At 45.9% G+C, this 13,605-nt stretch overlaps 1 protein-coding gene across 1 annotated transcript; it reads right to left on the bottom strand.

Moving 5' to 3' along the window:
• Positions 1–3,146: 3,146 nt before the first annotated feature.
• Positions 3,147–13,377, bottom strand: LOC146189133 (uncharacterized). Its single transcript, XM_084603222.1, has 3 exons — positions 13,119–13,377; positions 4,788–5,006; positions 3,147–4,178 (listed from the first exon to the last, which is right to left on the bottom strand). The coding sequence occupies exons 2-3, from the start codon at positions 4,797–4,799 to the stop codon at positions 3,252–3,254; spliced, it is 939 nt and encodes a 312-aa protein (XP_084459348.1). The 5' UTR covers positions 4,800–5,006; positions 13,119–13,377; the 3' UTR covers positions 3,147–3,251.
• Positions 13,378–13,605: the final 228 nt, after the last annotated feature.

Raw genomic sequence — 13,605 nt, forward strand, 5'->3', positions numbered from 1 at the left:
CTTACTATCATTCCGAAAAGATTCAAAAATTCTTGTCCCTATCCTTTATTGCCAGCTGAGCGTAATCAATGCTCGTGGCGGCTAGTTCCCACCGAGACAATCGTCCGGCCGTGGGAGGTTCAATTCCAATGCGGCCTTGTGGTAGGGTAACGCTATCTGGCGGGAATTCCTCGAAGTGCGCTTTTTCCGTCTTTCCTTTTACTTCCGAGTGCGCGCTGCTGTACATTGTGTGTTTGTATTCTGCCCTCTGTCGTTCCCATTTTAGTGCCACATTCAACATCTTCGTTTCCTCATATGGGACACCTGCCTCTCGGTTTCTGAGACAAACGAAACGATGGAGTATGCTGCTGCTGTTATGTGTTTCTATAGTTTTACAAACTCTTTCGGTTAGCTTTGACATGCATCTTTGGTCGTGCTCGGAGAGTTGGTTCAACAAAGGAAAACACGTTACGCTTATGCAGTGTATGTTCGCCTTTTTTGGCTTGTCCTCACAACTTCATTTAATATGAATGCAAAAAACATCGAGTGACACTGAATGATAAAAGGAGTTCGGAGCAGAAGGGGAGTTGGTTCAACAAAGGAAAACACGTCACGCTTATGCAGTGTATGTTCGCCTTTTTTTGGCTCGTCCTCACAACTTAATTTAATATGAATGCAAAAAAAAAATCGAGTGACGCTGAATGATATAAGGGAAATACCGATTTGCCTTTGCTGTCACCTGAGCTAGCCAGAAAGCATTGCTATATTTTTTTTATGCTACTAGCGCACTCTGCTTATTGTACAATGAAAGCAAAGACAAAAGTAACACAGTCATCAGCCATTGTTCGAGAACACAGAGGAAGCGGGAAAGATTACCTTATAATTCCGCAGCAACGGTCTAAAATCTGATATATCGCAGGTACGACGACCTGGGGCCATATTTTCGGCAATTCGCCATTTTGTTCAAATTGTGACTTACGCGTGACGTGTGCACCAGGGTGGTGCCACGTTACGTAAGCACACAATACGGTTACGCAAGAAAGAGCAACGTAGTCTGCTAATATGTACATTGGCGCCAAGTTTGAAAAACGACGATGCTCCAGGAACCGTGCCGCTGAGGTGCATTCCGCGATGTGGACGACTCCAGCTCCACTGTGAGCGATGGAACTTTGTTGCGGCGTTGCGGTCTAGGTGTATGATGGTATACTTGAGGTCGAACATTCTGCAGCAACTACGAACGGAGAAGCTGAGCGAGTATACGACAAGCGAAAAGTATTAAAGCTTCAGAACAAGACAACACCGGAATATTCGAAGTGGCTTGGCGCTGAATAGGAGCGGAAAGTGGCATTGCTCCTCATAAGCTCCGAGCACATTTACTTGTCAGCGAGGTTCACTTATCAGCGACATTTAAACGCGTATTCGTCATTGTGAAAACGGTAAAATGCAAATGAATTCAGGGAGCTTATTTTCTGGTAGTCGTAAAGAAGAGAGAAAACAACAAGTCATTCAACAACATCTTGTGATTAGAGCGCTTCCTCAAAGCACTTATTTTTGGTTTCTGAAAAATAAGCAAACGATTAGCCGCCATGCATACCTGAGCAAACTTTTGCATGAAACGCATCACATGTGGCACGCCAACATGTGCCATGTACAATTAACATATAGTACTCTATTAATGTAGTACAAGAGGCTGTCAGTAATTCTGCTAGCTTTTTTTCATTGTTGGAAAGCCCCTAATCTCATGAATACTTAAGTCAATGGATACTGCTCGCTAAACAAAGCAACTACCCTTCACGTGTGACTCATGGGCAGACCAATGTGAATGCAGCAAAATTTCGCGCTGTCCCCTCAGGGATAGTTTGCCGGCGCTGCTCTCCACATAAGCATTATGAGTCAGACACAGCACTGCAGTTACCCGGCGAGTTGCGCAAGTTTTCGGTGACGATGATATATTTGCAGTAGGCGGATTCGAAAGGGCTGTGGTGGGTGAAACCGGTGATGCACATAGAGCAATGCTGGGGGTTGGGGCAAGGCGTGAACAAATTGGAGGACGGATCGTTAACGGAACGAAGGGGCAATGAATGTGCCCCGCATGGTCGCAGAGTTTCTTAAAACTGCTTTTGCGCCAGATGTCGAAACTATACGCGTATATATGTGTCTTGAGGGGCGGCGCGAATCTGGCTCTGAATGGAGCTTCATCTCCAGCCTCGGCTTGCTTTGTCTCACTGGTTGTCCTATGAGACTCCCTTAAACCTTACTATATATACGCAGCTTCACGCTGCAAAAAGAAAGATATTAATTTTTTAATCAATTTCGATATCTCTGATACCTAGACCTTATACAGTGTCGCATTTTAATATGTTTCGTTTCAAAGGACTTGCGAATTGCGCAGTATTCGTATTTCCCTCTTATAGAGCGTCAAAATTGAAAGTATGTAAAAGTGGAAACGTCCTATTACGCCGGAGGTGCTCTAATATTCAAAACTCATATCACTCATAGATACTCTCATAGGATGACAGAGGAAAAAAGAAAAAAAAAAGCTCGCGCGCGGGCATTGAACAGAGAAGTGAAGAAAGAACAGCGGGAATCGACATTATCAATTATAATATGTCACCTATAACGAATTCTGGCCAATCCCCCACTGTGGGTAAGTTCCATTATAACGAGGGAGAAGAATAAGAAGAATAAGAACGTGCCTCTCAGATGGTTGCCTTTAACGCTACCGTATAATACCCCTAAAGGAGGAGCTTAGGTAAGCGTACGCACTATTTCTGTAGCGTATATGTTCGCATTGGGGACGTTTAACTATTGGATTGGCACGGCCAGCAGCCACAATATTATTCAGCCAAAACTCATATCACTCATAGATACTCTCATATCTGTTGTCTTGGTCATTCTCTTTTTCGCTATTCTGATTCTTGAACAGTTTGTTCATGATTGTATCTTCTTTTTATGTCCACAGTCGCATATCTAATAGCACATTTACTTCCTTAGTAACTATAAAAGTTCGGGTGTTGGTCCGGTTTTTCAAGTTCTGTTCACGTCAAGGAACTGAGGGTAACGGTAAGGCGCCCTTCCAGGCTGGCCCTTCTAGGGGTAAGCGAGATGCGTAAAGACAGTCGTACTGGAAAAATACTTTATTTTCTGTACACTATGGCACTTCGTGAACACAACAATATCACACACAGTCCTCAAGCGCCACGCTACGGATGATAAGCCCACGTATGACGACGTCACACCCAAACCACTCTGCGCACCATCGTGAAAGCAGCTCACTTCTTTTTGCGAAGGTAGTCGTAGCCGCCGTATCCATAGCCATAACCGCCAAGGCTGTACCCGTGCTTCAGGCCGACTCCATACCCACCGTATCCCAATCCATAACTGAGTCCTTGGCCGTAGCCCAAGCCGACGAGTCCCGCTCCACCGCCATAGCCGAGACCGTAACCATAGCCAAGTCCGCCGTAACCGAGTCCGCCGTAACCGAGTCCGCCGTACCCGAGGCCACCGTACCCGACACCGCCGTATCCAAGGCCTCCGTATCCAAGTCCAGCACCGTAACCTAGCCCGCCATAGCCCAGTCCGGCTCCGTATCCAACGCCGACGGTGGCAACAGCTGGAGCAGCGACGGCCACTGGAGCGACAGCTACAGCTGGTTGGGCGACTGCAACAGGGCGGCTAATGGAGACGTACTTCTGAGCTGCGACAGCAACCGGACGTTGAACGGCGACAACTGCTGGCTGGGACACAACCTTCTGCTGGACGACTGGCTGAGCGACAGCTACCGGCCTCTGATAGGCAACCTGCTGCACGGCGACCACTGGTCTTTGGAAGGCAACGAACTGCGGAGCTACGGCTACTGGCCGGGCCACAGCCACTGGCCGAGCTACAGCGACCGCGACGGGAGCTGCGGCAACCAATCCCCCTCCGTATCCTAGTCCACCGCCGTATCCAAGGCCTCCAAGACCGTAGCCCACACCTCCAACGCCGTATCCGAGACCGCCGTAGCCAAGACCACCGTAACCAAGACCGCCGTAGCCAAGGCCTCCGTATCCAAGACCTCCGTAGCCTAGTCCTCCATAGCCAAGGCCACCATATCCAAGGCCTACTCCGCCACCGTTAGCGTACGTTACGCCAAGCCCACCGCCGTTTAGATAGCCGGCCATGGCTGTGGCCGCTACCGCGAAGAGAATTGTCAGTTTCTGTAGAGAGAGCAAGCAATGAACTCAATGTAGTAGTTGCATTGTTGTGGGAGCCGTAACAGCATGGACTATGTAATGAGGCAGTACGCGACGAAAGGCCCCATTGTACCCTTGTGCATGTATGGTCCGGTATAAGCTGTTTTGCTCGCAATTTCTTTCCGCGTTATGTGCTGCCTGCTTACCTCGGTAATCTGCCACATTCAACCGCCACGCGCGTCTGTAGCGATGTATATATAGTTGAACTGACAACATAAAAGCGCTGATATTGCAACCTTAAAGCAACCCCTATCGCTAACAAATATTCCAAAGGCACCAGTTTTCGTTGCTCATGAAATCTCTTCTTAACTTGATTAATACGTGAATGCCTAAACAATTCTCTGTAATCTAAAACGTTTGTCAACGTCTAATTACAACAGATAGTTTATTTAGCCTCATATGTCATATGGTCAAATCCTCTCATTTGGAATGTATAGCTCTTTTAGAATTAAAACTGTAGAAAACGTGCTTTATTAACATTTTGATGTAGTTATCATTCAAAGAAATTTTACATTCATACACATCATTTTTGTACATTACAGTAGGATATAATTTACTGCTGCCCGGACTCACCAAGGAGTGCATTCTGCTTCGGTACGTCCAGTGTCCTTTGTGTTCCTCTCGGTTCGGTACGCGCACACCAACTGTCTGTTTCCTGAAATCTTCCCGACTGCTTTTATATGGAGGACGAATCTATGCGGTCTTTCACTTGATCCAGGCTCCAGCCCCCTCCTCCTTCACTTTTCTTTTTCCGTGTCTTGAGCTGTGCCCGAAATCACACGTGCGCGTGCCCTGTGGTCCAAACAAAAAAAAAAAGCGTCAGGAGCCGACAGCAGGATAAAAAGAGAGAGAGAGAGAAAAAAAGAGAGATTGGTCCTACCATGCACCTACTAAATAGCCGCACATATCCACGGCGAGGCGCTTGGGGACACGAGCGACGCGTTTGAGGTCAGTACACTTTGAGACAGAGTATCGCTTGCGGCGATCATGTGTGTCCGTTCCTGGCACGATAGCCGCCGGACACATCTCGACTACGCAAAGGCTTCTTCTCCTTCCGGTAGCTCATCGCACCACGGAACTCTCCTGACGCTATAAGCGCTGAGAGGCTATCGCCGGCGACACTTTGTTTTCACTTTCTCTATGATGCTCTCCTCTAGCGTGTGTTCTTTCTTTTTTCCACCCCAGGGCGGCTCCTAACTTTTGCTCCGGCCCGGAATCTATGAGGAACTGAACCAGCCCTCGGCGCGGTGGGCCTAAGCAAACGAGCCTCCTTATCGGCTACCCTGCGACGCTCACTCCCTTGTCTGGGGCCTCTGGAAGAGTGCGTGATCCCGGTCGCGAGATCACTGTCGCCCGGCTCTTTCTGGCTCGAGCCAAACGTCGGTGACACACGAGTGAAGTGCATGTTCGCCTCGTGCGACTGTATACTATTCGTTCTCAAGCACGAAGAGTTGGTCTATTACGGGCTCTAGCGCGGAACGTTACCTTGGCCGAAATGCTATGCCTGTCGAAAAGTGTGCTTCCATCAACACTTAACCAATGCACGTAATTGTAGAAAAAAACTGCTGCGGCCCTTGCAATTTCAAATGCAATAAAATACTTGTAGTGAGAACTCTTCCTCCCCCCGCCCGCAGCCCCAGATCATCGTAAAACTGGTAGAGGTGCACGTCAGCATGAGACCTTTGTGAAGAAAATGAAGCACGGTTCTTATTCCGCACCCAGAGTTCTCGCTGCTTCACGGTGCACTCCAGTATTGCAGTTATCTTCGCGCCCTAACACGCATCATTGAACTCACGTGGTTTTTTGTCGCATTGGGGACATCGATCAGTGCATTGATGAAAGGTCCGTTAACCTCTAATGGAATGGCAATATTCTCCCTATTACGAACACCTTCCGAACGTCCTATGGCTAAATGCAGCGTGTTTGCTGGTCTTCATGTCATAAAACACAGTTCCGTTTCTTATACCTTTGCCTTTTGCATTTCGCCTCCACAAGAATTCGCACTCTGTAAGGGGTGAAGCGGGCGAACTTACACACAGTAGTTGATCGACCCAGGCTTGAAGTGTACCGCCAGCGTGTTATTCAAAAATAATTTGATGTAAGTTGGGCACATATTACTTGAAGGGACTATGTCGATGTAGTTGGCAAGATCGAAGATAAAAGAACTATTATATACTTGCCGTTTGCGTACCGCACAGTCATTCCTATAGAATGTGCCAAAGACAGCTGGTGACCGCAAGCGACTAAATCTTGGCATACTCGTAGGGGGTTGCCTCTTGATCGTTCAGGGGTCCTCTCTGTCAGAAACGCTAAATCGGGAACTAAGGCAAGCTAATCGCACAAGTGATAACGGGCTGTCCGACCTGCTTAAGAATTCCACTTCTAAATTCGGACTGGCTTTACTTTCCGCAAAAATTGCGAGGAAACTGATTTATCTAGCGACTCCAATGTTCCGCGACAAAATGAGCAACTCTTAAATGTATATACACGCGCTTCTTGGTGCAACAGTCGCCTTCAAGACCATACGACCCAACCTGGAACTGAGCGATTCCGGCCATCCGCAACGATTCGTCCGGGAAGTTTATGCTCGCTTTATCAACAAGAAACCATTTCTTTCATCGCGCCGCTATTTGACGTTTATGTTTAATTCAAGGCTCTATTTATACGGTTTTTGTTTCGTTCTCTCTCTTCATTTTGAGACCACCATGTACGTGTCTTTTGTTGGGAAAGCGGAAAGTTTGTATGCGCTTACTGCATGGTTTATTCCGAGGACCTCAACAGTATTTCCTTCCTTCCCACATCCCCTTTCTCTCCCATTCTTTCTTTTGTATCGTTCGCTGACGGATGCGTCTCACGATCCCTGATTCCGAAGCGAAATGCTGCAAGAAGAAAGAGAAAAGCACATTTTACAACAGCAGCTATTGATTGCCATACAGTTCGTTAAAATGGCGCTCGGGTGTTCTTTTCTTAACCAGTCGCATTTCTTGCGGAGGAGACATCAAAGTGCTGTGTATTCCGTCGGATGAGGGAATAGATAACGCTGCTGTTTGTGCGGTAGAAAAACATGCCTGTATTAGAAGAGTGTGGAGCACTCAAGTCTTGATCGAAAACTACGTCATGTTTCCTGTTTTACAGTTTACGGGGCATTATTAACCAGACAGCGTTAAAGGCCCCTTTTTCCAGAAATTCCAGCGTTGCCATCAGCGTCGCTGCTTCGAACAAAACCATCACGAGCATAATAACATAGTTATTATATTATTATGCTCGTGATGGTTTTGTTCGAGGCAGCGACGCTGGAATTTCTGGAAAAAGGGGCCTTTAACGCTGTTGGGTAATAATGCCCCGTAAACTGTTTCCAGAGTCTTAAAATTCTTAAAATTCCAGCGTCGCCATCAGCGTCGCTGGCTCGAACAAAAACAGCACGAGCATAATAATATAATAATAATATTATTATGCTCGTGATGGTTTTGCTCAAGACAGCGACGCTGATGGCAACGCTGGAATTTCTGGAAAAAGGGGCCTTTAACGCTGTCTGGTTAATAATGCCCCGTAAACTGTTACCAGGTTTGAGCAGGGCATTAATTAGTCGAGGGATTATGTGACAGCACTTGAAGACAGCGCATAGCCGAGTTGGCCGGCGGAACAAACTAGGACTTGTAATTTTTGATTGGAAGAGATAGAACTAAAGAACTACTAATCAGGTGAGTAGCCATGTACATATATTAATTATTTTTATTATTTTATTTGATACACACTGCTAGTCTCCTTGAGGAGACTGTTGCTGGGTTGGGGCATAAAATGAAAACAGAAAATGACAAAAATATTGACGAATTCACACTTGTCTAATTTTTATATAATTCTAGATCGCAGACTGTAACAAGAAAAGAAAAAGAAGAGAAAGATATGATACAATTCATCTTGATAAAACTCATCCTGCGCACCGACATTGTGACCCCTCAGCATATGTCTCATTAGGAATTGATCATTCTCATAAGGTCGGTATTCTTTGCTTTTAAAACAAAATGTTCAGCATACTCTTTCATTCCACGAACAGCAAAGAATGAAACCACCTACCAGGGCCGACTGCCTCCGTCACATATTATCAAATCTTTTGTACTGCTTTAGCAAGAAATGTATCAGTAGCAACACAAACACCCTATAAACAAGCTCCTTGTTTGTATCCACTCCCCTCTTCAATGCCTCCAGCCTTGAGGGTAAAAATAAATAAATAAATAAATACAATCACCCTCAAGACAACTATGTCAGAATATTTGTTGAGAGTTCAGACGATGCATATATATATATATATATATATATATATATGACCGATTTTCTTTGTGGCTCCTCTTCCTATGGCACAGATCAGTAGTCTGGGTTTCCTTCGGAATGCGAAACAAAAATAACCGCGCACAAATTATAAATTCTCCCGACGGCCGCGTGATGTCGCTAGCTTCTCATCGTTGGCGAAAAACTTTCCGACGACAGTGGGGCGCTTCCTAGATGGTCCAGCTCCGCCCTTTTTCCGCGTATAGCGGTTTTAGAAAAAAACGACCATAAGACGGTGCTACGTTCTCTACCACACACTCGGCGGACGGCACATGCTAAACAATGGAGCAAAATGTATTTCACGTACACGCCGTATTACGACTTGCTCTCGTTTCCAGCGGTGCGCCTTCGAACGCCGAAGGACGACGACCATTTTTTTTTCCAGTTTTGTTTATTTTGCTTCTATCTCGCTTTCAGGGGCCGAGTGTCGCGGATTTCACCGCCGACAAAGTTAATTTTAGCCTTCAGTCTAACCGCTCGCACCTCGTCTTTCCGGTCCTCTTCGGCCCCTTCCTCGTGTGGAAGTGTTCTTTGTTTGCCTGCGACCGACACACACGCACCGGTCGATTACCTCCTTCGCGCAAAGCCGACAAATACGACATAACGACGCCCGATATGTATACGTGGCCGCAAAAAAAAAAAGGGGGGGGGGGGGGGTGTGACGAAGGTGCCGTCGCACATCTCCTTCCGTTGTTTAAGGCGCCACTGACCAGAGTTTGAGCGCGAGAATGAAGAATCCACAGAAGCTCCTGCAGTAGTCTGTTCACTGCGAGTGTCTGGGCAACGTTTGGAAGAAGGATGATCCCCAGTCTTACAGCGTGTTCCGGGTTAAGCACATTATTATGGTCTCGCTGCCTTGCGCATACCACAAGAGCCCTTCAGACACGAGCCCCCTAATTACTGCAAGAAACTCGACGTGGAGCTGGATAAACGAAATTTCGTTTAAGCGGCAATTTCCTTCGGGGCACGTGATGTTTTCATTGTCATCTGTGTTATTGTTTTCGACAGTACTTAACAGGTGAAACAACTAAAATGTGCTGTTCCAAGTCAGTGGCATAACAGCAGCCCTGAGAGCCCCAAAAGTTTCAAAACATTCTGTTCTGCAAAAGTCTCATGTCTCTACCTATTTTATTGCAGGATAGGACGCGCACACCTGAAATCGAAACAACCATGGCTTCAATATATTTGTGGCGGGGACAAGTAATTTAGCAGAGTGGAGGGGAGCGGATTATGAAATACAGTGACGCTTGCTGTTGCGCTGCCCACAGCACGTATCCCATGCTCTTCGTGAAAGTGGTCTGTAGTGTTGCGAATACCATTACTGTTTTACTCCAATTTTGAATAAACTACACTAAGGCGGCAATACTCAATGCGCACAAGCACTAGTACGACTTGCAATTCCCATCCGGTGCCTTGCTGCAGTTGAATAAATGTAACTTTACACTTCAAGAGCCTTGCTAGACGAAAACTTCTGTATATATATTTATAACAAACACCCAGGTGTGCTCATATTTGCAGGGAAATGTATTGTCTTCACCTACTAGCCTGCGACAAAAAGTCGTAAAGAGCTCGAACGGCCATTGAAGAAAGGAAGTACATGCAACAGACATGAAGAGAATAAAAACAAAACATTGATAGTGCAACATGCGTGGCTGACGCTCTAGTACTGAAAAAGTTAAAAGTGGTCGTGTACCTTAAAGATAAATTTAAATACAGGCAAAAGATAGCAAAATGTGCCGGTGGTGTATGCGCGCTAAGTAAGCGATAGGTGCAAAGTGAGCCAGGAAGTGGTAGATCAGATATGGAGACGAGGGGCAAGTTGAGAGTGTGTAAAGAAATTTCACTGAATTCATTCTAGCAGTCATCCGTTCATAATCGACAGATGGGATGTAAGGGACGCCCTGACAGAAGGCTCCAAATACGTTAATAAGACCGCTCGGTGTTCTTAACGTGCATCAACTTGTCAAGGTATATATACACGGCCACCTTTCGCACGGAGCTTCCGTTTAAACGCGGCCGCCAAGCACGATATGAAGGGCTGTCGTCAGTGTGAGTAGCCGAGCGCTGTAATCCCTCACAGATGTGGGTTGCGATAAAAAAGAAATGGATGCAGAGCTCTGATGGCTCAAGATAACCAGGAGAAGCATTCTTCTTGTACTAGACATGACAGCCCCCCTCCCCTGGCTTTTTCGGGTGGTCATTTACATGCTAATGATTGCCAGACATTATTCCAAAAAACGGTGTCAGGGAACCGCAATTTTAATTCGAACGTATTATATAGTCCATCTGCATAAAAGCCGGCGGCGCGGCTTCTGTGCCATGAAAGTCACGAGCAATAGCCCCTGACAGGTGCTGTTTGGCCGGTGACATGGATTGCAGGCATGGAGGAGGCCATGTCTCCTGCCGGCTGTTACCTGCTCAATGTATGATCGTGATGAGGACTGGGCAGACATACACACAGACAGGGCATTGGCTTTTCGGGGAAATGCGGCAACCTAGACAATTATCGACTAAGCCTAATGAAATGTGAAAGTATTGGAAGCACCATCGCAGGCGGAACCTGACTCCACTCAGAACGCCATCATAAAGAAGACAAGGCCAGTATCAGTTTGGTCGGCCGTAGCCTGACTCAGCATTTTACAAAGTAACGAAATGTAAGGTGTAGTGTTTGAACAAACATTACACATGCTCATGACGACTTCAGTTGAATTCGATTAGAGCGGAATTTTCTTCTTTCGCATTTCGATTAGTACATGTATTCAAAGTTAGTCTGCTTGGCCGCCGACAACATTTCAACAGAATTGGACAAATGAAATTGTGTCAGAGGCCACCGATATGGCGGCCTTCCATCAACTTGTTATGAAAAAATTGTCATCCTAAGGTGCGGGTAACTGCTCTGAAAAGACAGTGTGCACAAAATGCCGCCCCATTCTCCTCTATGTCAACAGCACAAGAATAAAAATATTTATTGAGATTCAAGGTAATGCACTTTAAACGCAAGATTTTAATCACGAAGGAACGCAACAGAGCACATCCTTGCCGCTCAAAGCTCGAACGATAATGTGTGGAAAAAAGTTATAATTTATTTCTTGAACAGTGGCATGGCAATCTTGACAATTGCTGGGCCTTCCTCACGTGCAGAGGTGAATGTTAAAAATTCAGTTTTGCATTTCTGTCCTCCACTCAGTGCACGATAATCTTCCACGTCACTATAAGTTGTTTGAGATCTCGCCATAGCGCGCGCAGGACGTCCGTTTATCTGCTTTCAGAAAAGGCTATTTCAAAGACTAGCAACGAGATCTTTATTTTTACCTTCGAGGAATCAACGACTTCTTTACTTACACCACGAAACAAATCACTCAATTTGCCGTGACCTTTCAAGAAAGCGTGATTATATCCACACTCGTTCTATACTGCTGCGATATCTGATCAACAAGCTGTTGTCTGAGAACTGAAAGCTTTAAATAGAAAAAAATAAGTTACAGAGCGGTTAGCATCAACAAGCAGGACCTAAAATTATCTTCAAGAGGCGCCAAAGTTGAAGTGCATGCCAACTAAAACTTTCTGTCGATAAGTCACTCCAAGAAATAAATGAAGAAGCATAAAGTTGTTCAAACCGTGGGCGAAAAAAGCTCCAGGCAAGTGATCGTCACAGGCCGCATCTCATGAAACATTTGTATATTTCAACGCCGAGAGGCTGTGTCTCCACAAGGTCGTTTAGCGAATCGACCCACTTATGTAAAGAGGAATCGAAGACTACCCGTTGATCGTTCGAGCGTGCATGCTTCCGCAGTTCTCCATGCTTTCTTCCGTGACCATTAAGTGCCGCATGTTAAAGTTCGCAGCCTAAAGCTACTCCCGGCCTCTAATCTGAATGTTTTCCCGCAGGTGTTCATAATGAAGTCACAACTAGGCCTTCCAAACTTAAACGTTCCAAGAAAGCTCTCCCACTTATGTCTACTTCACGTACTCTATTTCATTAACCTGTTACCAAACAAAAACAAAAACTTTTTTCCGGACCTAGTGACTGGTTAGCCCATGTCGATCACACTCATAAAGTTGTTCATGCCCCATTCTTCCGCACGAATATGCTCATTAATTGTTGTCAAGAACAGCAATAGATGGAAACCACTTGCCCCCTTCCATTGCCTGCATCGAAGATCCCACGGAATTTAAAGATGGGACATGCACTTTCTTCTGTTCTTAGTTGGGCTACTTTTTCTTGGTGTCCTTTTTTTTTTCTTTCGTTTTTTCAGGCATATGCTTTTTTGTTTCGTTTTGTGCACATGTTTTTTGTTGGTTCTGTTTCAATCTTCGTGTTTTATTGATCCCTTGTGCCCAATCCATTTGTAACGCCAATCAGTACTGATGGCAAACCAATAAATAACTGTGGCACGAGTTCCTTTGAAGGACAGAGGAGAACGACAGCTCAAAATGAATACCTCGTACATTAATGAAAAAGAACTTCCAGTTTGCTACGCTGCTACAGCGGCTGTCCTTGATGGCTGTTGAACTTTCTCTGAGCCGCAGAGCCGTAAAATTTCGATCATGTACAAAGTTTCAAGGAAAGCGACGTACCTTTGTTCGATTGGTGCATAGCGCTCCACGCTTCCACTCTCGCCCACGCTTCCACTCTTGCGTACCTTTGTTGTTTTAACCTTGCGTCAGCACACGCATAGATGTAAACAAGTAGCTAATCTTTTGACCAAAAATAATTGCTGCTATTTTGCGCAACGGAGTTCGCAAGACGTCGATAAACAAATGAGACTTCCCAACCGATTGTCGCGAACGGTCCTGCATTTCGAATATGGGGCAATCCGTGCTTCAGAAGCGCCGATAAACAAACCGGAAATTTGAAGGAACAAAGCGGAACAACGTCCTTGTGGGATAACGGAAATCGTTAGCTGCGTGCCAGGAAGCGAAAAACAAAGGCTAAGCCGTTGGTTGGGGAGGATTACGTAATCTGATTGGAGAAAAGAAAAGCAGCCGAAGGGCGACGCATAGCGCGCGCCAGCACCGTATAAATAAGGAGCTGGCTGTGTCCTGTATCTCTACGCAGCCCAGT

Source organism: Amblyomma maculatum, chromosome 5 (assembly GCF_055883805.1).
Source record: "Amblyomma maculatum isolate TAMU_Amacu chromosome 5, ASM5588380v1, whole genome shotgun sequence".
NCBI classification, from domain to species: domain Eukaryota; kingdom Metazoa; phylum Arthropoda; class Arachnida; order Ixodida; family Ixodidae; genus Amblyomma; species Amblyomma maculatum.